At 41.6% G+C, this 27,263-nt stretch overlaps 1 protein-coding gene and 1 pseudogene across 1 annotated transcript; one reads left to right on the top strand and one right to left on the bottom strand.

Annotated features, from left to right (window-relative positions):
- Positions 1-411: 411 nt before the first annotated feature.
- On the bottom strand, positions 412-25,154 carry FRMD7 (FERM domain containing 7). The gene is made up of 10 exons (XM_065916386.1): positions 25,096-25,154; positions 23,442-23,520; positions 20,303-20,400; positions 11,373-11,487; positions 10,667-10,814; positions 6,600-6,695; positions 5,092-5,255; positions 3,628-3,696; positions 3,434-3,509; positions 412-2,361 (listed from the first exon to the last, which is right to left on the bottom strand). The coding sequence occupies exons 2-10, from the start codon at positions 23,492-23,494 to the stop codon at positions 1,267-1,269; spliced, it is 1,914 nt and encodes a 637-aa protein (XP_065772458.1). The 5' UTR covers positions 23,495-23,520; positions 25,096-25,154; the 3' UTR covers positions 412-1,266.
- Positions 15,550-15,724, top strand: LOC136153438 (NADH dehydrogenase [ubiquinone] 1 beta subcomplex subunit 1 pseudogene; annotated as a pseudogene).
- Positions 25,155-27,263: the final 2,109 nt, after the last annotated feature.

Here is a 27,263-nt window from a genome sequence, read left to right as displayed (position 1 = left end):
ATTCAGTCATGTATAAAAATAACTTGCTTATATAATTGCATCATTTCTTTGATGTCATTACCTAACATTATCTTGTAAATATGGTGTACTGACCATTAAAACACAAAAAAGAAGATAAAGTTCTCAAATAGAATGCTATACCTTCCAAGGGGGAATAATAGAGAAATCCCAAATGGGTCAGGAATAGAATTTTGATTCATTAACTCATGTGGAGTATTATCCTTTTTCTTTTAAACCCCATTTCTGCCACTTCTCCATCCCTGACTATACATTTTCACCTGCTTCCCTCCTTTTCCTTGTTCTCTAACTGTGCCTTCCCTTAATTATAGGCTAGAGCCAATCACTTCTGAAATTGATTAAAACAAAAGGAAGTTCATACTTACAACTTGTTTTTTAAGTAAATGGGTTTCCATCACTCTTTATTAAAATGCTATTCATCTCATTTCCTTGCCTACATGCATGCAACAAGATATGGGAAAAAAAATAAGTTCTTGCAGAAGAAATTAGATTAACAGACCAACATGTTAACTTTTATCTTTCACTACATATTATAGCTAGTTAAGAATAGAGAATAAGTCAAACATCATATTGTCCTCATCAGCAGATGTCTGGTTTTAGAAACTGATCAGTTCATGAATTCCAAGGTTTAGAATTCTGCCATGTCCTAGATTAACTATAAACTTGTATTCTGTTGAAAGGATCTATGTTCCTTCTGTTCCTGAAGTACAAGAGAGCCATGCTCCCCCTAATATATGTTATAAAAATTGACATCTTTTAACATAAAACAGAACCATTTTTACTGGGCCCCACACAAATAATGAGGACTGAAACCTTTAGTTGCAGTGTTGTTTAAGAACAGAATGATCAACACAGTCAGTCTGTTATCACTAAATGATATCAGAAGCCAATTTTGTATGTCAGTCCATACTGTTACTGTTCTTATTGTTCTTCGGTGTTGAGGAGCCTGACCTTCATTTATAATGTCTCTATGGGGAAATGTATAATAGAGATGACAAATACCCACCTCACTCTGCCTCAGGGCTGGTGAGAAAAGGGCATGTTCCAGAATGATTCAGAGGGAATAGAAGAGAGGCTTGAGGAATGAGGCAGTAGCTGGATCTTTCATAAGCTAGGTGCCCAAGCTTAGAAGATTCCCTTAATACTAGTGAATAGTAACAAAGAAAATGGTTTTTGCAGAAAGTGCCTTATGTTTCACCTAAGTGAGTAACATGGAACTGGTCTGGACATGTTCATAGGGTTCACATTTTAGGCTAAAAAGTAATTACATGGTTTTTGCAAAGTCCTATCTTCAGTAGTTGATGTATCAAAAGAAACATCTTCATCTTCTTCATCTAGCTGTAGACTACCAGAAGACAAGCGGATTCTGGCCATGGGTGACCTTATTCCTTTGTCATATAAAGAGTAGTAGTCTGGTTTAAGAATCTCTGACTCAGAATCACTGGATTCACTAGGCACATACCTTTCTGTAGCTCTCTGATCCATTAAAACTGTTGGAAACTCCTGCTCTGCAAACATATATGTAAACAGGTCAGCTTTACGACTGAGAGCAGGACAAGGCCCTAAGGGTCTAAATTCTGACCCAAAAGGAAATCGGATCGTTTTCATGTCTGATTGGCTCTGGGAACGTTTAGGGGTTGGCTCTTGAATGTTATATGCAAATGCATCTCCTATAGTTGGATCTTGCTCTTCTACATCTACATTCACATTGCTCCTACCAGTAGTCCTGGCCATAGCTTCTTGGAGTTCTTGAAAGTCTTGCTGAAAGCTCTTCATTCTGATGTTCCTTGGGCTTCTTTTGGCTGACTTCACTGCAGTAGACTGTAGACAGCTGTCTGGTCCTTCCCTTTCCTCTGCCATGATTGGAGACCGCCTGGGCACCTGGGGTGGTCTGTCCACATAAAAGAAGACTTGGGGAGGCATAATATCAACCTGCTGACCAGTACAAGGAATATAGGGCACATCTGTGTAAGTAAGCTGCCTTGCTGGACTCACTTTGCTTGTAAGACCAGAAGATGTGCTCATGGGATTGTCAGCAAACTTAGAGCTTGTTTGGAAGGAGCTTAGAGGACTCCTTTCCTCAAAGTAGTCTCTGGGATCAGTGTCAGGATCACGATCAGTGGTAAAGACTGGGTCTGTATAAATAAAAGGGAACGAGGAACTGCTTTGGGACTGATGTAATGATATGGGATCTGCCTCTGGTTTGGGATGCTCCAGCTCAGCTGCAAACGTCACCTCCACTGCGGAGTTTCTCCTCCTGCTATCCAGCACAGGCTCAGAGGCGTGCACTCCATTCACAGCTCTGCAGTACCCACTGCCGTAGCCTAGTCTCAGATCTTCCACCTTGAGAGAAAGGACAGGCAGGTGAAAGAAGGAAAGAGCCATTTGGTTGGGGTGGGGACAGGGGTCTAAATCAGCCTTTGACTTCGCAAAGGTAGTTTTTCACAAAGTCATTTCAACCCATGTTCTCTGCCAGGGTTGATAAATACATACATAAAAGCTTCTAATTTGGACCGCATCCCAATATATGTGCTGAAAAATAGATGCAACATTACTCTTTCTCAACACCATCACACTCCCAGCCTCCACATTCTCTATCTACTTGAGCCCCAGCATTGTACTTCAAGCAGTATGGCTGAGTAGCTATATTCTCGAGCCAGGAGTTCTGCCCTTTGGTCTTGGCTTGGCTCTGTCTTTACTTGCTGTGTGACCTCAAGTAAGTCTCCTAACCTCCCTGTTCCAGCCTCCTCCCTCCCTTCTGTAAAACAGTGGGGAGGAGGGCTGTGAATGGCAGGAGATGGTTAAACATTTGATGGTAACTTCCAGCATTATAACTCTGTGATGCCTTTCAGATAAAAACTGCCTCTGACTTGAATGAAGACAGAGTTTATGAGACCTCTAATTAGATTTTTTTTAGGGAGAGCAAAAGAAAAATGAACATAGTTCATACTATAAAACTCAGATGAAGCCATCATCTCACAGTTCCAAGAGAATAGCACTTTGTTCTTAAATTAACAAAATTACATAGCAAAAGTACTTTAAAATCTTAACCCAAGATCTCATAGCCTTCTCTAAGCCTTAAGATTTTCATAGGTAAAAAGGCAAAGCTTTTATTTTCAAAAATACAAAGCCATAGAAATTCATTTGGATCTGCATTTTGCAAGATGTTAGCAATACAGGTTGCAATATGAAGTTGTACCAGATCTTGTCAGTCCATACAGTACACACAGCAGTGTACGCAACAGTCTTCTATTGGCTGGAGATATTTAGCTCACAGACTCCAGGAAGTTAGCCTATTTGATCACAGTAACCTTTTTACATACTGGGAGATTCTGGCACAGTCAATTCTTGGAAGCATTTGAAATGTGGATGCATTACACTTACGTAAAGAAGAAGAAATTTTCAAAAACCTTACTTGTTTTGACACATCAGAGAGGAGGTCTGGGGAGGACCTGCACTGTCGTTCATGGTACTGGGATGGGTAATGTTTCCTGAAATCCCCAAACAGAGAAGGAACTGAAATAGTCTTCACATGAATACAGGACCCCTCTAACACTCTAAATTCAACTTAAAAAATTACCATCACAGAGAGAAACAAAACCAGGTTACCTTTCAAATGGCAAGCTCTTCAACCTCCCTTTTTTTCCATATTCCAAAAGTTGCCTTTGGGTTCTTCCACTGTGAGAAAAATGAGATAAACTAGTTTATGGATGCTCTTCATAAGCCAGTAGGCTACGAAAACTCAAAAGCATCATTTATTGTTGAAACCAAAAGAGTCTGGATGAGTGACATATGTCATGAATCTCTGACCACGTTGCTGTGCTGTGCCTAGCAGTCCAGTCATGTATGACTCTTTGCGACCCCATGGACTGTAGCGCGCCAGACCAGTATGCTATTAATACTCATTTATCCAAGAATCGGGCAGAGCAACCTCAACTACTCAGAAGCCAGAAAATTTTTAAAAGCGTCTGAACAGGCCTATTTAATAGGTACAAACTCTGGCCTTGAAAACGAATATACTTTCCTTTAAAGGCCTTTCCCCTTCCTCCAAATTTACACGTAGTTTCTATTGAGGCTATGCTGGTTTCCCTACCCATGACAGGAGAAAAACACCTAACTAAACAGTAGAAGCAAGTTGCTCCAGTCAGACATACACTAGCAAAGAAAACCAGCTGACTGCTGGGAGAAACACAAGAACCAAAAAAGAAATCATGAGCATAATAAAACCCCGAAAGTCAGGGCCATTTATCACTCTGGTGCAGGCTCTGACATGCTACCCCGGCCCTGAGGTCGCCGCTGTACCGCAGCTGCTGGCAGAGGATAATAAGCACTGTTGATAATAACTCAGGTCATTAAGAAAAGGGCGAAACATGCTTCGTATCATCTGTTTAAGAAGACAGCGATTTGTAGAATACATTTTGGAACGATTCCATAAAAATATATACATTGTAAAAATCCCACTTTTTACTGAGGCAGGCTTCTACTACTTGAAAAATCCTTTACGGGAAGCATTGAATTAGAATTCTTATCTTAGCTAAGAGTTTGAAAGTGTCTTTCAAAGAATTCCTAGGCTGGTGGGTTCAAGTAAAAACAAGTTCTTATTTCGATCTCGCTTCCTTTTCTCCAAGGTGTTAACGTGTAGTATGGAGCCTCTACTACTATGTTGTTCAACCTCTCTAATCCCTTAGGCCCTACAGGGCTTTCTCACCCTAGCTTTTGCCTAACCATAACCAAAAGGATGTTGTTGAACTAGCCCTCCCATGGCTAGCATGTAAGTTGCACATAAGGAAAACAGTCGGTTCATTGACTACATTTTCTCCACAGTATATGCCCCTCTATCCTTGCAGAAATTCTAATCTAACCCCATAAGTGGGGTGCACTCCTCCCCCTACCTCTCTGTATGAAAATATTGACTTAATGAGTTACCCAGAGAATGATCAGTTAAGGATATCATCCTTTATGTGATTGAAATGGATTCTTTATTGCTTCTAGAATTCAAGCTGTTCCTACTGCCTTCCCTGTTATTGAAAAGAAGTTGTGTGTTTAGTTTGCTTATGTGCAATATTTAATTACCTGTAGCGGAAACTGGAACCCTTGCTGCAGAGCAGGGTTTTGGGCTTTGATTTGGGCTCTTCAGAAAGTCTGAAGAAAGCGTGGTACTCCACACAGGTTTTCCAGAAAGCCTTGCAGGCATCTCGGCTGGCCATGGTGAACTCCAAAGTATCTTTGCACAACACCTGTATAAACCAATTTCCATCAAGCAAAACATCCTTCAAGAATATCAAAGACCTTCAAATCCCAACGCCTGCCAAACTATTGGTCCAGGGTCCACATCCAGCTTCTGATTTTCCACTTGGCTCCCTTTAGGCTTCACACATACTGAAATCAAATGATTGGCAACCTTCCGAGGAACAGACAGGGCCACTGCTCAAAAACAGAGCCTTCTCTATGAAGCAAGCCTTACTCTGCACACCCTCCTCACCTCACACCCCCTTTTACCCCCTCTTCTCTGCCAGGAACATTTTATGAAGTTGTAAATTAGGTTAAAATGAACATCAAAGGGCACCCTTTCAAGGTGACAAGAAGTTATAAATGACCAACAGGAAAGGGGGTGGGCGGAGATTTTTCTTACAAATGGTAGGCTTTATAGGATGACTGCATATACACGAGTCTTTGTAACATACCAGCTAGAAACATTTCTCCCTCTTTATGCTGCCTTGTTCTTTGATGCTCTTGTGATGCTCATTTAGCATCTCCTTATCTGCTGCAGAGGAGCTTGGTCTTATAGACCTAAAATACAAGTTTGCCACATCCCCTGACTTACTATATATCCCCAATACACTTTGCTCCTCCCCTTCTCCCATTCCTCTCCAGGTCTCTGGATACAGCCCTGGGATTCTCCACAAGCTTCACACTAGATTCAGTCTTCTGAACTGCTCACATGAATATTTTTATCCAAGGCTAAGATCCGGAGCATGACTTATCTTTAGGTCAAAAAAGTAGCTGATACGTATCTTCCATTTCCTTTATAGTCAAAAAAATTCTTTCTAGCCCCTTTGTCTCACCCTGTACAATGCAGCCTTGCCCAATAATTGCTTCTTTGGCTTAATATATACCCAATCCCCACATCCTGCTTTGGGAAAGAGTAGGTGTTCAGTTATTTGGCACATAGTAGGTTTTGTTTTTGTTTTTGTTTTTTTTTTGCTTTAGGAAAGATGAAAATACTTTATAAAATCAAGCAAATAACTTTGAATGAATATGGGCACAGTCTTAGATCTGGGCACCCTCATTTGACTTATCAAATCCCTGAAAAATGATGTCAAGGAGACTTGTCTTTCATCCCAGCCACCCCATTTTCCTATCGCTTTACTCATTCTGAACTGCCAATAGGATTTCTTAGTGTTCTGCCTTTAGTGAAAATCTGACCAAAGCTCTGGTTTATTTATATAGAGGCAAAAGAGGAAGCACATCACCGGTTGGGGCCAGCCAGCTTTCACCACTCACAATCCAACCATTTGCAGAAACAACCAAGAAATCTCAAGTGAGTAGAAAGTAAAAGAATTTATTCAAAAGCTACTTACCAAGATGTTGGCATGAAGTTTGATGAGAAAATGCTTTCTCTTAAAACTCAATTTTCGGATTTTAGCCCAGTTGAAAGTATTGATCTTTGTATTTCCCTATAACAAAACACATGGCAGATTTCAGGATGAATATCAGCACAGGCTGGTTTGTAAGACAGTGTGAACCTGTTGGAAAATATATCACATGAACAGGGCTATCCTTGATCTATCTCTTGTATAGACTGATCCAGTTGTATTAGGTAGAAGCTATGGCCAGAGAAGGCATTCTAGGTGGGACACAAACCTGCTCTGAAATGCAAGTAAAAAGGGAAAGGTTTCTAACCAGAATAGGGAGGTCACAGAAAAAACTACTTTGGCAACTAAGGTCTGTCTGGTCAAAGCTATGGTTTTTCCAGTGGTCATGTATGGATGTAAGAGTTGGACTATAAAGAAACTGAGCGCTGAAGAAGCGATGCTTTTGAACTGTGGTGTTGGAGAAGTCTCTTGAGAGTCCCTTGGACTGCAAGGAGATCCAACCAGTCCATCCTAAAGGAGATCAGTACTGGGTGTTCATTGGAAGGACTGATGCTGAAGCTGAAGCTCCAATACTTCGGCCACCTGATGTGAAGAGCTAACTCATTGGAAAAGACCCCGATGCTGTGAAAAATTGAAGGCAGGAGGAGAAGGGGATGACAGAGGATGAGATGGTTGGATGGCATCACCGACTTGATGGACATGAGTTTGAGTAAACTCCGGGAGTTGGTGATGGACAGGGAAGCCTGGTGTGCTGCAGTCCATGAGGTCACAAAGAATCAGACACGATGGAGGGACTGAACTGAATTGAGGGGTTCCCTGCTTTTAAAAAGTTTGCTTTTATTACACGAAAAACCCACATTATTACCTGTTTTCACTGACTGAAAGAAATCCAAAGAGGAATTTTGCTCTTACAAAAAAAAAAAAAAAAAAAAAAGGCAAAAATAAAAATCAGCATTTGTTTTGCATCAAGGTGTTATAAAGTAGTGCACATTCCAAGAAGTAAGAGTGGAATCTCTATGCTCCTTCCCCAGGAACTACACTCCACTCAGCAGCTTAGCATCCAGTCAGTACTTTATCTCGATTTATCTTCTGCATCCATTAGGAAGGTGTGTCCTCAGGTTAATGCTTCTTCACTTTACACCATGTCAGTTAGGAAAGGTTTCATAGGAATGCTCTATTTTCGAAGCAGGGGAAACCTGCATTTCAATAGCTTCTCATTGGAAAAGACCCTGATGCTGGGAAAGATTGAAGGCAGGAGGAGAAGGGGACAACAGAGGATGAAATAGCTGGATGGCATCACCGACTCGATGGACATGAGTTTGAGCAAGGTCCAGGAGTTGGTGATGGACAGGAAAGCCTGGCGTGCTACAGTCCATGTGGTCACACAGAGTCGGACACAACTGAGTGGACTGAACTGAACTGAATAGCTTCTCTAATCTCACTCCTTCCTGTATTTCCAGATTGAACTGCTTTAAAAAATCCCATTTATCCTGCCACCTCATTTACTCTAAGACCTTCAATAGCTCCTCACTCACGGCCTGCATCAACTTGAAACTCTTTTGGCTGGATTTTCTTGCCCTTATATTGACTATAACTTTGATCCCATTACTCCCAGAAAGCACCTTTCCATCCAACTCTGTACCTTTCCCACTGCCCCCATAGGTCTCCTCATTCCCCATGCAAGCCTTCTTGCCAGCTCTGGTAGCACCTCGTCTAGGATATTCTATATCACTGTCACAACCCACACACACTTCCAACTCCTCTGAATTCCTTTAGCTCTCCTGGACTACCCGAACAGATTAACTCTTGTGGTTTTTATTCACATGGTCCAAAATCAAAGGAGGTACAACAATAAATACATTGAGAAGTCTCACTCCTGCCAGTGTCACTCCTATCTCTGTCCCCATCTAATCATTCTCTACAGGTAACCACATTATTCTGTTGTGTATATTACTTGTGCAACTAAAGTAAATATGATAGATTAGCTTTTGATTATTTATTGTCTGATATTGACCATTATTTCTCTGGTCTTTCAAAATAAATTGTGACTATCTTAATGACAGGAGCCATGTGTCATGCTTAATGTTAGTTTCTTAATTATGTCATCCTTTATCCTTTTCACCACAGTTCAGGTGGCTCAGATGGTAAAGCGTCTGCCTGCAGTGCAGGAGACCCGGGTTCGATCCCTGGGTTGGAAAGATCCCCTGGAGAAGGAAACGGCAACCCACTCCAATATTCTTGCCTGGAAAATTCCGTGGATTGAGGAGCCTGGTGGGCTACAGTCCACGGGGTCACAAAGAGTCGGACATGACTGAACTACTTTGCTTTATTCTTTTCAGGGCCTTTGCCCATGTGCCCTTTCCCTGGAACACCCTCCTTCATCTGCCAACCTTATCTCTTTGGTCTTGCTTAAATGTTAAGTCCCTTTCACATGTGTTACCATATCATCCAGTGTTTCTTCTAGCACAAAGCATATCACATTTTTTATAATTACTTGCTTAACTGTCTTCCTCCTACTAGAATTTAAGTTCCATGAAGTAAAGATCATTCCTATTTACCTCTGTAGCTCTAGTGCCTGGCACAGAGTGAATGTATAATAAATATAGTGATAGATGAATGGATTGCTTCCCAACTATAAATATACTCAAACTCATTGAATTGTACCATTAAAACAGATGAATTTCATGGTATGCAAATTATAGCTCAATGAAACTGTTTTTAAAAAAATAATACAATAATACATATAGAAGGCACTCAATACATGACTATTCTTTGACTAGATTTCATGTAGGACAAAATAGACCATCTGTGTTGTTCCCAACTGTCCACAGAAGTAGTCACACTGAAAGAGATCACAACCAACATGATGACCTTGCTCCCCTCCCCTCACCCACTTCTCTCATGCAACAGGAAATAGCAAGAATCAGAATCAACAAGAATGATCCATGTATATGTAAAACTGAATCCCTTTGCTGTATACCTAAAACTAACACAACACCGTTGATCAACTACACTTCAATATTAAATAAAAAGCTGAAATAGTTATTACAGGATAGTGGTTATATTTCCCTGAGCTGTATAATATATCCTTGTTGCTTATCTTTTAAAAAAATGAATCAGAGTTAGAGTGGACTGGGTAAAACTTCCCTCCTGGGTGAACAGGTATGCCTGTGATCCATTGGGTCTTCTGGCCATCAATGTGAGTGTCATGCTGTAAAGTTTACAAGCAAATAAATTAAAAAGTGAAGATTTTCATAGCCAAGCCTGTACCTGACCTGCTTTGTGACTTATTTCAGTGCTATAATTCGGTCCTGGAGGACAGTGGGTCTGAAGCCATCCCTTGCTTTCTCAAAAGGGGTTTACTCCCAAACCTGTCCAGGCATGTGCCTGTCATTCTGAAGGTTCTTAAACTTTAACTTGGATCTGAATTCACTGAATATTCACAGATATAGAAGTCTAAACAGAATGAAAAACTATTGAAAATAGCCTCTGGCCCCATTCCTAGACGTGAGGATTAATGATGATGGAGGACCAGAGAGCTCTGAGTTGGTTTCTAACCTGGCAAACAGAATCCTGGGGAAAGGATGAGTCTGTTAACAGTAAAGATTTCTTGCAGGGTTGGGTGCCAATGCCCTACTTGTTAGCATCGGGCAGCTCCAACTTAACTAGTAACTGAGTGGGAAACTCTTTGGGCTGTTTCTGGCGGATTTGGACAGGCTGAATGCACTTTATGTCACAAGCTGGGCTTTTAGGATGCCAAAATCTGTATTCTTCTTTAGGGTCTAAAAGTTTTGAAGAGCCTCTTGACTTCATCTCTCCACCATGCTAGCTTGATCTAACATGTGAGCTTCTGAGAAAACAGTCAGGTCTAGGTTGCAAAAGGAAAACAGAGTGCATCAAGGGGAGGGAGCTTACCTCAAACTCTTCCAAGCACTGCCTCCCTTTCTGGCTGGTGGGAAAATTCAGGGGAGGGGTCACCTTGAGAATGGACACTCAAGTTTGAGCCAAGATAACCCCAAAAGCTGAGGACTTGAAAGGAAAGGAGCTGTTACCCGTAACACCAGTACACCCATGTGAGCAACAGCCAGCTGGATCTGCATCCCTTCACCATCGCTGGCGGGGTGTGGCCTGATGCCATACATGTCCAGCTTCCTCGCTATGTCCAGTAGCAGAATGTCAGATTCAGCTGGGCTCCTGCCACTGCAAGGGGAAAGAATTTATGAGCCTAATAAATGCAGCAAGAATGACACCTCCACCCCAAGAGTTCCAAAAGGAACTCAATGTTTTCTTGAGCCTGTGGTGTTAGAGAAGACTCTTGAGAATCCCTTGGACTGCAAGGAGATCCAACCAGTCCATCCTAAAGGAGATCAGTCCTCAATATTCACTGGAAGGACTGATGCTGAAGCTGAAGCTCCAATACTCTGGCCATCTGATGCAAAGAACTGACTCATTGGAAAAGACCCCGATTCTGGGAAAAATTGAAGGCAGGAGGAAAAGGGGATGACAGAGGAGGAGGCAGTTGGATGGCATCACTGACTCAATGGACATGAGTTTGAGCAAGCTCTGGAAGTTGGTGATGGGCAGGGAAGCCTCGCATGCTGCAGTCCTTGGGGTGGCAGAATTGGGCACGACTGAGCAGCTGAACTGAACTAAACCGAGCTTCCCTGACTTAAAAGCTTGCTTTTAAGAGTCTGTCCCCGGCTTCAGTCTTTCCTGCCAGGGGAACAGGTGGAAACAGGTGCCAGTGAAAGAACTTACGTGTGCTTCTGATGGAAGTGCACGATCTTGCTCTCTAAATCATCTTGGTTTGGTAAGTACCGGGTTTGTGCCAAATGTTTCCTATCTGTTTCTTCATGAAAGTCTCCCAGTTCTGCTGCATGACAGAAAAGTGACATTTTTCACATTACCATTGATGAGTTAAGCAATGGAGCACCCAACAGACCCTCTGACCTCCCCCAAACAGCCCTTTCTTGGCGGCCAGTGCAGCCCCTAGACCTCCCACCACACACTTGATGTATGTTTGTTTTGTTTTAGGATGTGAGTAGTGGGGGAAGAACTAACTGGTTCTTCTTCAAATCAGAAGCAGTGGACTTTCATGAAGTCTCAACATAGGAAGTCACAGACACGGTGTAGGTCTTAGAGGCTCCAGGATCATAGATGAATGTTATTTGTTCTCCCACATTCTGCTTATGATCTCTTCTATTCCTGATCAGTCCCTGTTGTGAGTTGAATTGTGTCCTCCCTCTCAAATTCGAATGTTGAATTCCTAAACTCCCATTACCTCAGAATATGACTGTGTTGAAAGACAGGGCATATAAAGGAATTATTATGTCAAAATGGGACAGTAGAGTGGGCCCTAATCCAATTTGACTGGTGTCCTTCTAAGAAGAGGAAATTTGGACACACAGACAGACACCAAGAATGCAGGTACAAGAGGAAAGACTGTAAGGATGCGTCAGGAAGGCAGCCATCTGCAAGCCAAGGTGGGAGGCCTCCGAAGGAACTAAAACTGCTGACTCTTCAATCTTTGATGTCTAGCCTCCAGAACTGTGAGAAAATAAATTTTTGTCATTTAAGTCGCCTAGTCTGTTATTGTTTGTTATGGTAACCCTGACAAACTAAGACAGCCCCCAACCTCACTCTGCATTGATCCGACATTATTAAGGAGACTATAAATGCCAACTACAATGTAAGCCAGTCACAGCCATTCATCACTCTGTACATTGGGAATCTAGTAAAACTCCGCCATATGGAATCCCCAGTAGGCGAATCATTCTGGAAATCATTCTTGTTTTTCCAAATCACTGGAAGTTTATTCCTGCTCATAACATTCTATTCTAAATGTATCCAATTCATTGTTATAAACGTCTATTATAACACTGCGCCTACAAATGCAATTGAGGTAGATATTTACTGCCCCTACAGTAAATGGCTTGACGTTGTTATTTATTTATTTATTGGCCGCACCATGCAGCATGTGGGATCTTAGTTCCCTGATCAGGGATTGAACCCATGCCCCCTGCATTGGAAGCCCCGAGTCTTAACCACAGGACCTCCAGAGAAGTCTCCTGTTTTGGTTTTTGAATTCTTACATGTTCTTTATAACTTTTAGGCCTTTTCACTCTGTGTCAGAGTCATAAGAATCACTTTCTTGTCATTGACCCTGAAGAAGTCTCTACTTGGTTCCAAATAATTACTTCTAATCTACCATAAAATGGGAACCCAAAACAGTTTTTGTAATTAAAATTCACATTTTAAATGAAAAAGAAAAAAGCTAATCCAGATATACAAACCTATTAGGATTTTATGAACTATAAGAGTAAATAGAGTCTCCATGGAATAAAGTGGTGCTCTCCTATTGAGTAAAATTCATGGACATGGGGCATCAATTTTGAATACTAGAGAGTTATTTTTCTTTTGTCTTGGTTTTCTATTGTGTTTTAGACAGATGGCATGCTCATTTTTAGACAGATGGGGCACGCTTGTATATTTAAAAAACCACATTAGAATGAAAATCTCTATATAACAAGCTTTTTTAAAAATACCAAATCAATGGCTCTTTTACCTATTTCTGTTTTGCCCACATTGAAAAATGTACGAATCTCGTTCAAATTTAATCAGGCCCACCCATATGGTTTCACTACTTAATTCTATCACATATTCAAATAAGATACAAATACCAATTTTTCACAGATTCTTCCAGAAAATAGAGTGAGGAACACTTACCAACTCATTCATGGGCCAGTATTACTCTGATACCAACACCAGACACAGACATCACAAGAAAACTGCAGATTACTATCTCTCATGAATTCAGAGGGAAAAAATCCTCAACAAGATACTAGTCAACTGAATCCAGCAACATATAAAAAGAATTATACATCATGAGTAAGTGGGATTTATTCTAGGAGTGAGAGGTTAGTTCAACGTGTGAAGGTTAATTAATGTAATATGCTATGTTAACAGAATAAAGGACCAAAAAACTCATTATCATCTCAATAGATACAGCAAAAGCACTGGGCAAAATCCAACATCAATTCATGATAAAAACGTTCAACAAACAGAAAACTGAACAAAACATCTTCAACCTGACAAAGTTATTTATGGAAAGCCTACAGCTAATACTAAATGGTGAGAGACTGAGTGCTTCCCCCTAAAACCAGGAAAAAGACAAAAATATCTGCTCTTGCCACTTCTGTCCAACATTCTACCAATGATTCTAGTCAGTGCAATCAGACAGGAAGAATATAAAGAATTTTCACTGAAAAAGAAGAGACAAAACTGTCTTTCCTTGTAATCAACACGGTCCTATGTGTAAAAAATCCTAAGGTATCTACAAAAAGCTACTAGAAGTAATAGATGAGTTCAGCAAGGTAGCAAGATAGAAGCTCAATATACAAAGTTTTTGGATTTGCATGTTCTGGCAAAGCACAATGAAGAAAGAAAACTAGAAAAATAATTCCATTTACAATAGCACATAAAGAAGAAAGGACCAATAAATTTAACAAAAGATGTGTAAAACTTGTGGGCTGAAAATTACAAAATATTGCTGGAATTTTTCAAAGGTCTATATAAATGGAGAAACATTTCAGATTCAGGGATTAGAAGACTCAATATTTATCAGATGGTAATTCTGTCAAAACTGATCTATAAATTCAGTGTAAGTCCCACCAAATTTGGGGGTAGAAACTGACAAGTGATCTTAAAATTAACATGGAAATGCACAGGATGCAAAACAACCGAAACAATTTGGAAAAAGAACAAAGCTGGAGAATATATACTTCTTTATTTCAAAGCTGAATACAAAGCTACAGTAAATGATACAGTGTGGTAATGGCATAAGCACACATATGTCAATGGAATATAGTTGACAGTCTAGACATAAGCCCTTACATTTATGGTCAGTTGGTTTTTTGACAAAGATGACAAGACAATTCAATGGGGAAATAATTGTGTTTTCAACAAATGGGAGAAATGGACATCCTCACGCAAAAAAAAGAATAAGAAAAAAATGAAATTGAATTCCTACCTCACAATCATATGCCATGCAAACATACAAAAAAATTCAAAATGGATCATAGGCCTAAACCCAAGGGATAAACCCTAAAACAGTTCTAGAAGAAAACTGAGAGAAAAGTTCTTTTGATTTTAGGTTAGGCAAAAAGTTCTTAGACAAAACACCAAAAAACATGATGGCCTAAAACATCTTAAGAAAGTGAAAGCCCATCAAAATTAAAAACTCTCACACTCCAAAAGACAGAATTAAAGAAATTAGGAGTTGGGAGGAGGGAAGGATAGCTTGGAAGTATGAGATTATATTTATATATATATATAGATTTATATTTATATATAAATGGTAGTATATATCTGTTTTATATATATATATTATACCTGTTTTATATATATATATAAAATAGATAAACAACAAGGAGCTACTTATAGCACAGGGAACTATATTCAATATCTTGTAGTAACAGAAAAGAATCTGAAAAAGTATATATATGAGTGTATCTCTATATGTGTATATATGTATATAGTACATATACATGTATATATGTGAACAGCTGACTCATTGGAAAAGACCCTGATGCTGGGAAAGGTTGAAGGCAAAAGGAGAAGCCAACAGAGGATGAGATGGTTGGATGGCATCACCAACTCAATGGACATGAATTTGGGCAAACTCTAGGAGATAGTAAGGGACAGGGAGGCCTGGCATGCTGCAGTCCATGGGGTCGCAAAGAGTTGGATACGACTTAGCAACTCAACAACAACAATGTATATCTGAATCACTTTGCTATGCACCTGAAAGTAACACAGCATTATAAATCAACTCTACTTCAATTTAAAAAAAGAGAACAAGCTGGCGCCAGTGGCTGGGCTCTCTGCTGCCCTTGGTCATGGGGTTTTTGTTGGCTCCAAGGCTGCAACACTGATAATGAATTTACTTCAGGTTGTGCACGACCACTGGGTACATATACTTGTCCCTATGGAATTTGCCTTTGGATGTTATCTAGACAAAAATAATGATGAAAAGCTAACCTGCCTTCCAGAACAGGAGTCTGTTATATAAAAAGACATTGAAATCCAGTGAAGAAGTCACCTGGAAGTAAAGGCTTTGACTGAATCACAAAATGTTCACATTTTTTAAATTGTAAGAGAAATAAAAACACAATCATTATTTTAAAAAAGAGAGAGAGAGAACGCACACACGCATACACAAAGAAAATGAAGAGTCAAGTCACAGATTGGAAGAAAATTTCACAAATTACATAGCTCATAAAGAATTTTTATAAGAATATATAAAAATCTCTTAAAGTCCAATAAGACAACATATTTTAAAATTGGCAAAAGATTTGAATAGGTATTTTACCAAAGAAAACATAGGCATGGTTAACAAAACAGATGAGAAGGCACTCAATAGTCACAGTCATTGTGCACGCATGCTCAGATCCTAAGTCAGGTCTGCCTCTTTGCGACTCCAGGGACTATAGCGCACCAGGCTCCTCTGACCATGCATGGGATTCTCAGGCAAAAGTACTGGAGTGGGTTGCCATGCCTTCCTCCGGAGGAGATTCCCTATCCAGGGATCAAACCCACGTCTCTTTTGTCTCCTGCATTGGCAGGTGGATTCTTTACCACTAGCGCCACCTGGCGGAGAAGGCAGTGGCACCCCACTCCAGTACTCTTGCCTGGAAAATCCCATGGACGGAGGAGCCTGGTAGGCTGCAGTCCATGGGATTGCAAAGAGTTGGACACGACTGAGCGACATCACTTTCACTTTTCACTTTCATGCATTGGAGAAGGAAATGGCAACCCACTCCAGTGTTCTTGCCTGGAGAATCCCAGGGACGGGGGAGCCTGGTGGGCTGCCGTCTATGGGGTTGCGCAGAGTCAGACACGACTGAAGCGACTTAGCAGCAGCAGAAGCAGCAGCAGCAGCGCCACCTGGGAAGCCCTAAATTTACCTTAAGACGAGACGATTACATGCTTAGGAATCTGCCCAAGAGAAACGAACACACATGTCCACACACAGACTTGCACATGAATATTCATAATATTATTCATAATAGCTAAACTGGAAACAGTCCAGACATCCCTGATCGGGTAAATAAACAAAATGTGGTACACTCATAAAATGGAATACTACTCAGCAGTAGAAAGGAACAGACTGCTGTGATTCATGTTAGAACATGCATGAATTTCAATAACATTATGCTTGGTAAGAAAAGCCCAATGCCAAAGACCACATATTTTGTCATTGGGATTCCATGAAATGTCCAGAAAAGGCAAATCCACAGAAACAGAAAATAAATTAGTGGTTGCTGGGCTGAGCATGGGCAAATGGTCATGAGAGATCTCTTTTGGCACGATGGAAATGTTTGAAAACTGGGTTGTGGTAAAGGTTGCACAACTCTGTAAATTTACAAAATACCATTGAGTCACAGGCTTAAAAATGAGTGAATTTTATAGTATGCAAATTATACCACAATTGAGCTGTTTTAAAAAAAATAAATTAGACACATACACACATCACACACCAATCTTTCTGTATATTAAGCCCAAGCCCTATGCTGACTCTAAGGAAAACATAGGAACATATAAGACCATGCTTTTTTTTCTCTTGACAATCTAGGAAGAGACCTATGATGTACAAATAGGTAGATATCATTAATGATAGAAGGCAGCACAGAGCATCAGCACCTTCACTGTGAGCATGCTGGTCCAAACTACCACCCTGTCTCTCTCCTGCCATCGCCTGTTATCTGGTCTCCTCACTTTCACCATCCCTCATAAGGTCTACTTCCTCTCTTTTTTCAATTGAACAAATTTGACTATAACATTGTGTTACTTTGATACACTTATAGGTGGCAATATGATTGCTGTTGTAGCGATATTCATCACATTACATAATTATAATACAATATTACAGTCTATATTCATTATACTTTACATTAGATCACTATGGCTTATTTATGACTTGCTACAAGTTTCTGTTTTCACCACTGCAGCCAGCATGATGTAGTTAAAACCTAATCCAGATCATTTCACTCCTCTGCTTCAAATGCTATAATGGCTTCCCATCACATTTAGAGTAATATCCTATGTCTCAAATATGCTTTTTAAAATATTTTATTTTTATATATTTATTTGCCTACACTGGGTCTCAGTTGCAGCATGCGGGATCTTTAGTTGCAGCATGTGGGATCTAGTTTCCCAACCAGGGATCGAACCGGGGCCCCCTGCATTGGGAGCACAGTGTCTTAGCCACTGGACTGCCAGGGAAGTCGATTTTCATACATTTTTAAGACTCTCCATGATTACTGTCTCCCTGTTTTCCTCAGTTCCGGCCAGCCATAAAGCCTACTTAATATTTCTTGTATATTCCCAGCATGTTCCCATCTCAGGTCCTTTGCACTGGATGTTCTCTGACTGAAACTCTCTTCCACCCAATTTCTGCATGGCTTGGTCTTTTACTTCCTCCAAGTCTTTGTTCAGCTGTTACCTTCACAGTGAAGCCTACCCTGACCACCTTTTTAAAAAATTCAGTACCTGCCCCCTGAATTTCCTTCTCTCCCTTCCATACTTCATGGCCTCCGGTGCACTTATCACCTACAAACACATTAATACATTATATATTTCCTTATTTTGGTCTGATTGTCTTCCACTGCCAAAATGTGAGCTACATGAGAGCAAGGATTTTTGTCGTTTATTTCACCGCTATGTTCCCAGTGCCTATAGTAGTACCTGGCATGTGGTACTACTCAATAAATTTTTGCTGAATGAATGACAAAGAAGAGTTACTAAGGGTATTCATAAATGGAAGGCTTGTTTGGAATGTACAAACTGTGTTTGGGAGGAAGTCTGGCTAGAGCCAGAGGGGTGTGTAAGAGAGATTTAAGCAGATGACAAGGTCAGAATGTGGAGGCCCTTGAATGCCTGGAACATAAATATTAAGTGAATAAATAAATGAGCAAATGAATCAGCAGCCTGGTTGGGTTCTGCACACCATCTTAGCATCCAGTGAAATAATCTGACCTGCATGGATTGTGAAGAGCTGACTCCTTGAAACTTCAGCTTTTTTCTGTGGAAAGAGCTTCTATTGGCAAACAAAATACCCTCTAGAAAAGCTGAAGTGTTCTGTGCTATGCCTGAAATGGCCACTAGGGAATGCTCAAATCCATAATGCTGAACCATTAAGAATGAAATTGGGCTCCCCCATCAAAGGCTGTCTGGGGAGTCCCAATCCTCTGACTGATGATTTAGCAGGCGGATAAAGTAGAGAAGGATAAGTCTTCCAATACTGTTTTCTCCATTTGCCATACCCCATCTCCCGACCCCACCCCAAGCACAATATTGGACATGTAGTTAGTGTCCCTGGCATTCAAAGCCCTTCAAAATGATGCTTAGTTTTTGGCCACCTCCCCTAAACAGACTCTATGATCGAGCTGTACTTAAGCTGTATCCTCTGTATACACTTCCTTCTTGTACCATCACCCTCCACCTTTTTTTTTTTTTTTTTTTTTTTTTTGCTTTTTTCTCTGCTTATCATTACATATCCAATTCCTATGTATCCCTTTAAAGCGCAGCACAAAAGCTACCTTCTCCATATGCCTTCTCTGATAACTATTGCTCTCACTGCTCACTGCCTTCCTGAGATCCTGGGCTGTCACTCCATCTCAGCTACAAGTCACTTGGTAAACAATGACTCAGATACTGTCTCTATCCAAGCCCTTCATCCTGGAGTTCCCACTGAAATCAGAAATCGACCATTTCTGGACTGTCAGGGAGGCAATGGATAGAGGTCAAAAAATGAAACAAAAACAATGAAGTTATGATCCTGCAGGAAGAGTAAAGAACAGCCTATTCTCCTTTGAACAAATATTATAGATTATACACATGAAATTAAAACAATCATAGTGATTATTTCCAGCTGCCTCAACCCTGCCCTTGGGGATGAGGAGCAGGCTGACCTGCCCAGCTTCACCCCCTCCCAGGCAAGGCCCCACTGTTCCCTGGGTCTCCTTTTCCCTGCCTTCCTTACTCAGCCTCATCCGGCGGCTTGGCTGCTAGGATCTGGGGAACTCTAATAGACGCCTGGGGCCTTTTTCCCTTTTAGCCTCTCTCCACCTGCTGGAGTCTGTGCTTTGTTCTCTGGAATCATGATAAAGAGCAACACGGAAATCACATTAAACGTGGCAATGTGTGGCAGAAAGCACGTACCCCAAACGGCTCCTGGGGCGAGCAGAAGGAGCAGGGGCTGCCTGGCAAAGTCCATGCTTGGGTTAGTCCAGCCCCGCTCCTGGTGAGCACGCTGGGGGCGGTGGGAGGGCAAGGTTAAACGCAGATAGAACGAAATCGGCGTTTACTTTTAATCTACATAAGCACTCTGTGAGAAGGCATTCTTGTCACTATTTTAAAGACGAGGGAACTCAGGCAGAGACAGACGAGGGCACTTCACCCCAGGCTACAACAGTTCGAATGCAGAGATAGGATTTGCATCCAAACCTCCATGATTCCAGTGACCAGCCCCTTTCCACTAGACCATGTCATTTCCATCTATCTCCTCCCGGCTCTCTCTCCTCCACAGAAAGGTCCCAGCACAATGGTGGGGACGTTGAGGGTGCTCAGCTCCTTTGCTCGGTTCTCTAGCTAACTGCTAGGCCCCAAAGCCGACATCTGCTACTTACATTGTAAGATGTGGGATACCATCAACGCCGTACAATTGTCACTGCATGGCAGTCTTCCCAGAGCCAAATCCTTCTTTATTTGAAGAGTAAAAAGGTACCTGCAAAGAAGTGGGGGGAAATCTCTTGAGAAAGAAACCAGGAACAAGACAGAAGCATTTCCCTTCGCCCAGACCCAAGATGTTTCAAGAAAGACACGGTGCCTCCAGTCTGGGAGATGCCTGTTGGGGGTGGTGAGTAATGCATAGGCTTCGCTTCGGCCCCTAACCAGCAGCTAGACCACGACTCGGCTGAGCCAGCGCTCTGGCAGGCCCCACAGCCGTTAGGAATCACCCTGGCCAAATCCTCCCGCCAACTCAAGGGAGTTGGCCAGCCATCCTCTGGTGGTTTCTGCCACGTAGCAAAGCCACATACCCCGCCAGAGAGAAAGGGAGATTCAGCAGGAATAAGCCTGTGCAGGAGGCCAGGGCTGCTCTGTTCACGAAATGCTCTCAAGTCCTCACTAGGGTAACAACTTAGAAAGTTGGCACCATCCCCCCATGTTCCAATTATGGAAAGACAGAGGTTAGGTGATCTTGGCAAAATCCTATCACCCCGACAGAGTAAAACTGTGGCCAGATCTCAGGTCTGCCATCCAGTTTGGGCTGCCTTCTACCCACAAGACAGTGTTTCAGAAATCAAGAACTTGAGGACATACTTCTGCCCCTTCACGTGGACCCCCATCTCTGTATCACCAGGGCCCAGCCCAGCGCTTTGCACAGAACAGATATGAAATTACTGTGTCCCGAATGGAATGAAGTCAGACTGCCCTTTTCCCCAGCTGTAACCATTCGTGCTAAGTCCCTTCAGCTGTGTTTGAGTCTTTGCGACCCCGTGGACTGTAGCCCACCAGGCTCCTCTGTCCATGGGATTTCCCGGCAAGAATACTGGAGTGGGTTACCATGCCCTCCTCCAGGGGATCTTCCTGACCCGGGGATTGAACCTGTGTCTCTTGCATCTCATGCACTGGCACTCTTTACCACTAGTGCCACCTGAGAAGTCCCCCACCGATAATCAGGGACCCATAAAGTGCATGTTGGCATCCAGAGCTTTGCCGAACAGAGAGCATTTGTTCCATACTTTTAAGCCCTTATCAAAGCCAATCAACTTTCAAAAAGATGTGTATAATTAAGATTCTACTGCTGACTGTGTCCCTTCTTGGTCCAAAACTGTTTCTGATATTTTATTTTAGACATTAAAACATTTATTGAGTATCTACTGTAAGCATTTCCCTATATAAGATGTAATTGATAATTTTCTAAATAACGTTCTATCTAGATTTTTTAAAACCAGTTAAGACTTGAAGGCAATGTGGTGAATCAAAATTAACTGCAGGTGATAGATGAAAATACAGACTGGGAGAAAACAGACAAATTAGTAGATGATTATTCACTTTACAAAAGGGTTCATTATGAAAGTGAAAAGTGATGCTCCCCTAATGGATTAGAAATGATTTAATTAGAAAGTTATATTTGAATGCCACTCTGAGAAGCTCAGGTATTGGCCTCAAACGACACTTCCTTGTAAAGTCAACTATAGTTAAGTATTCTCAAATGGACCAATGGGGAAAAAAATAAAGGAAGTCTAAACTTTGCCATTGCCTGCTTTCAAATATAGATGTAAATGAGAATAATCAGCCTCAATTGCTAAAGGGGAGGTGAATTTCATTTTACTCCTAACAAGAAAGAAAGTAAACTTCTCATTTGACACATTCCTTGCTGTTTAGGAGGCCGCTGCCTGCTGCAAATACCAAATCCTTTCTCTGAACAGCTGATGAATCATTTATCATCACATTGATTCTCTCATTCTTTTCTTTCCGAGAAAAAGTTTATCTCCATCAGAATTGGTTACAATTTGAGACTCAACTGAAATGAGTAAGCAAAGGCAAACTGATAGAGATACCAAGTTATCTGGCAAAGAGGCCTAAAACTCACAGATTTGGAGAGGATTTGGAGAGAGAAACTGCTATGTGAAAAGACTGACTTCTACAAAGACCTCTCAGAAAAGAAGGCCCCTTACAAGAAAAACTGTAAAGAAAAACTGGCCATGAATCATGTTAGGGAATATTTCAGGTGAAATATCCTCTAACATCCCATGACCTTGGTCAAGTCACTCTAGTTCCCAGGACCTGTTTCCTTATATCCCTTTTATGTGTAAAAGTCTAGAGTCTAAAGTCTAGAAAGCAGAGTAAGATTTAGGAGAGTGTTTCCCTGGTGGCTCAGATGGTAAAGAATCTGCCTGCAATGCAGGAGACCCAGGTTCGATCCCTGGGTCAGGAAGGTCCTTTGGAGAAGGACAGGGCAACCCATTCCAGTATTTTTTCCTGGAGAATTCCACGGACAGAGGAGCCTGGAGGGCCACAGTCCATGTGGTTGCAAAAAGCTGGACACAACCTAGCAAGTGACACTTTCATTTTTTTTCTATGTTGACAAGGTGTTTTCGAAGAAGTAGGTTTACATTGTCATTTTAAAGGGCATTTTTACAAATATAAAAATTCTTTAACATTTCCTACTTTATATCTTTTAAATTTTTATAAGCATACAAATATTTTACTTATATAAAATTAATAATCACAATTATTAGTATTGTACTTAAATGTCAATCATTTATGATTGTGCAAAATAAATAATTTATTACAATTTATTTTTCTATTTTTTACTTTTCTACTTTAGAAAGGTTTTATGAGTCATTATCACTTCCTACCTATGGGATACACACACACACACACACACACACACACACAACCATTTTCAATATGCAGGGAACTTGGCTGGCATCACACTTGTGCTGTCAAGCTGCCCTCTGATTGGAACACAGATGCAATGAAGGCAAACACTCTTACTGTTTAGCAGTTAATGGCATATCCCTCAAGTGGGCACCCAGGCTGGTTACCGCTTTTAGAACACCACCCCTCCTTCTCCCCCAAGTCCCTATCCTTTGAAAGATTAGCACTTTGGGGACCAGCCAGGCCTTCCTGCTCACCAACTCCTCACCATCTCCCAGAAAGAGACTGTGATCCAAGCCTTCCAAAGAAGGCTAGAAGTCTGTTCCCTGATAAAAGGATAATGATTAAATAACATCATGCATCATACAAGTACTATACCTTGTCAGCTCTTCTCGCAGATGTCCAGGGTCCACTGGGAAAAATTTCACCATAAATTTGAAAACAACTTCCTTAGGATCTTAAAACACAATATCTCCATAAGTTTTATTTCAACAGTTACAGGTCTTCAGAAACACACACACATATGCACACCCACACGCACACGCACACACTCCCCTCTCCCCTCCCCTCCTCTCCTCATCACTCCTTCCCATGGACTTTTCATAGAAATTTCAATTTTTCACATTTGTGAGATGCTGCTATTCTGGACTGTGCCTCTCTGTGGACAGCAATCGGGAAAGTCCTCGTGACCCTCTTCCTACCCACCCCCCCCCCGAGTTTCTTTTTGTAAAGATGTGCCCCATTTGGGGTCTACTGTGTCCTCTCTTAAGAAGTGTTGCATTTAGAAAAATATACCACTTGCTATTTGGGATTCTGCATTCCTGGCTGAGAGAAGAGCCCTACTATAGAGGCAGGTGAATTTCAGCTGGCTCAAAGATTCGTAAAGGGAACTAGTAGTAGGGGACTGAGAGCTCTGTGTGTCATCAAATCTACATTAAGAAAACATCTTGGGAGATTGGGATTGACATGTACACACTGCTATATGTAAAACAGATAAGCAACAAGGACCTACTGCAAAACTAATTACTTTAAAAATACGTATCTACTTGCCTTCACTCCTACGTACATTTGAAAATAAGAAACTTTTTGCATCAAAAGCAAGTGTACACATGCAGCACTAACACCATTCATTCAGTAAATATTTGTTGAGTGTCTGTTGTATGCTAAGCATTGTACTAGCAGGTCCTAGAAATAAAAATACAATTAAGCATTCAAAGGCTGGTAGAAGAGGCAGACTTCTAGACTGACAAATACAGCACCACAAAGTGTTATAAGCCCAAGAGGGAGAAAAGAGTTTGGAGGAAGTCAAGGAAGGCTTCCTGGAGGAGCTGACACCTCAGTAGGGCCACCAGATTTAGCAGATAAAAAACCAGGATTCTCAGTTAAATTTGAATTTCAGAAAAAAATGGTTGCATGGGACATACTTACACTAAGAAAATTAGTCTTCATTGATCTGAAATTCTAATTTAGCTGGGCATCTTCTATTTTATCCGAGAAGCCTACATCTGAGGCTAGTTTTGTTAGAGTCAGGAGAGATAGGAGTACGAAGTGGTCAGAGGCAGAGGTAAAGGCTAAAAACCCAGTCAGAATTCAGTGCTTTGTGGGTCATGCAAAAGGGTTTGGACTTTATTCTAAGGGCCACAGGGAGTCGTGGAAACATTTTAAGCAGGAGAGTGATGTGGTAAGGTTTCTATTTGCAATAGTTCCTTTGGGGGTAGTGCACAAGATGGATTGTGGGGGTGAGGTGGGGGGGTCAGCTGGGAAGCTGTTGGAATCATGTGACAGATTATCATCATATAGTGAGCGCTAAGTCACTTCAGTCATGTCTGATTCTTTGCGACCCCATGGACTATATAGCCCACCATGCTCCTCTCTTCGTGGAATTCTCAAAGCAAAAATAATGGAGTGGGTTGCCACTCCCTTCTCCAGGGGGTCTTCCTGACTCAGGGATCGAACCCACGTGTCTTACATCCCCTGCATTGGCAGGTGTGTTCTTTACTACTAGCACCACCTGGGAAGACCCACATCATACAGTGGGAAGCATCAACATGCAGAGAGCAGGCGGGGGAAGATGCACGAAGACAGCTTTCCTCAAAGTGTGGACTGAAATCAACCTGCAAGAAGAAACACCTATGGAGGTTGTTAAAAATGCAGATTCCTGGCCACCAACGTGGGGGTGAGGCCCAGGAGTCTACATTTTAACAAGACCCTGCCTGCCCCACCTCACAGTGACCCTAATACACGCTGAAATTGGAGAACCACCACACTAGATTGTAACATATGGGGTAGGGGGATTATTTCATACATAGTAGGCACTCAAATGTGAACTGAAATGAACGGACAATGTCTGTGACAGGATGAAACTGAAACACCTTCTGGAACACCATGAATGGCATGGCTGATCGACATCAAGAATGCTCAAAGATTTACAGGGCTAGAGTCAGAGATGGATTATTCCTAGGGCCAATCCACAGAGTTCTCTAAATTTACTCAGAAACCCAGCAGCCTGATTTTCTTCATCTCAGGCAAAGTTAAAATGATTTTTCAAAATTGGTAAATTTACTGGATGAGGAAGGATTAAAATAACACATCAAAGCCCTTTTCTCGGCTTATATTAAGGTGTGGAATAGTGCAGTATTGTTGAAATATTTTCAAGTTATAACTAGGAATTCTATTCCTTAAGTGATTTTCCATACTTACTTTTTACCTGCTTTGTAATGGGCTTCAGCAGTTCCAACCAGACCTGTAATAAGATTAATGAAAGAATTGGTAGAACAGGGCATTGAGTGCACCTTTTTTTTTTAAATAACATATTAAAGTCAACATGAAGCAAACAAATATCAAGACTCTTGAGACTTCTAAAGATAGTAAGGAACAGCAACGTCAAAGAGATGCCGTGCCTGCCCCAACCTCAGTCCGCGCCCTTGTATTTTCCCAATGATGGTGCAGATTGTTGATCTATAAACTCTTGGCTGTTGACATTTGAATCACTGCTCCCCTGCCACAGAGGGGTGAGGGAGGTGTCGTATGCCAGGCTTATTAGTGGCCGCAAAGACTAATGAAGGCGTTTGGCTCCATACTTGAATCCCACAGCCTCCAAATGCCAGCTTAGTAGTCATAATGAGCCTTTCTGGGAAGGGGCCAGATACGAGATCCGCCAAGGCAGGACACAGCAGGGAGAACATTGGGAGTGGTAGGACATGAGTGAGGGCCAGGGAGAGTGCCCTGAACACTCCTTGGTGAGGTTAGGAGTCTTCATTCTGGAGGCTGAGTTCCAGCCTCTGGAAAATCAGAATCAAGCACAGACAGCTCTTCACACAGTGAAGACACAAAAGAGGAGCAGCGGGTGGAAGAGTTTGTGTTTGGCAAACTGAAGTGACTTTTAATAGCCAAGGAGGGGAAATAGTGATTAAATCCTGTCATTTTGCAAGGGTTTACATGGTTTTTCATTTGGCAATCAGGGGTTTGAGCCCTACATACCTAGCTGCAAGCTGCATTTAGAAGCAATTCTAGACACAAAGAACCCTATAATGAAAGCAACTTACATTATTTCCAGAATGGCTACAGAATTCTAATCCAAAATACTCCTTTTCAGCAAGATTTAGATGGCTGCAGCTCAAGTTAAACAGCGCCTTCCCGGATGACTTTTGCTAAACAAAACAAAGAGATCATAGCAGTTTTCCATTCTAGGCTGATACTGTTACTGCAGTGCGGGGGTGGGGCAGGTTGGGTGGGGAAGGGGAGAAGCACCTAGACTTCATTCAAACAGTTTCCTTTAGGCACAGTTTTCTGGTACCCTCCCAAATGAGGTTGAATTTTACATCCATATACAGGCATCTATCTGTAGATTGTTTTAGAGGTACCTTTTAAAAAGCCTCAGATGAATGAGAAACCCTCTTGGAAAAGACAGCCTCACCCTTAATTACTTGGGCTGGATCTACAAATCTACCCTTTCAATGGAATTCTTTCATCAGTTCATTCCACAGGTAATTTGAAGGATTTTCCCCCAATTGACAGATAGTTTAATCAAGATGCAATTCTGACCTGTGTAAAATCCTTCAGTGACTCCCTTCAGGATAAAGTCTGTGCTCCCGAGCAGGGCGGCTGGGCCCTCCTCTCCCTCTGGTGGCCCCGCCTGCCCGTCCAGCTTCATCTCTTGCCCTTCCCCCTGCCCGCCACTTCCTACTAATCGCAGCCTGC

The sequence above is a fragment of the Muntiacus reevesi genome, chromosome X (assembly GCF_963930625.1).
Source record: "Muntiacus reevesi chromosome X, mMunRee1.1, whole genome shotgun sequence".
Lineage (NCBI taxonomy): Eukaryota > Metazoa > Chordata > Mammalia > Artiodactyla > Cervidae > Muntiacus > Muntiacus reevesi.
This window is presented reverse-complemented; position numbering and strand designations above follow the sequence as displayed.

Coding starts and splice junctions, on each gene's coding strand:
- FRMD7 (XM_065916386.1), bottom strand. CDS start 23,494: ATGGTGAAATTTTTCCCAGTGGACCCTGGACATCTGCGAGAAGAGCTG. Junction 11,488..20,302: donor GGTATCCCACATCTTACAAT/GTAAGTAGCAGA, acceptor TCTGTCATGCAG/CAGAACTGGGAGACTTTCAT. Junction 6,696..10,666: donor TGGGTGTACTGGTGTTACGG/GTAACAGCTCCT, acceptor GTTTTGTTATAG/GGAAATACAAAGATCAATAC.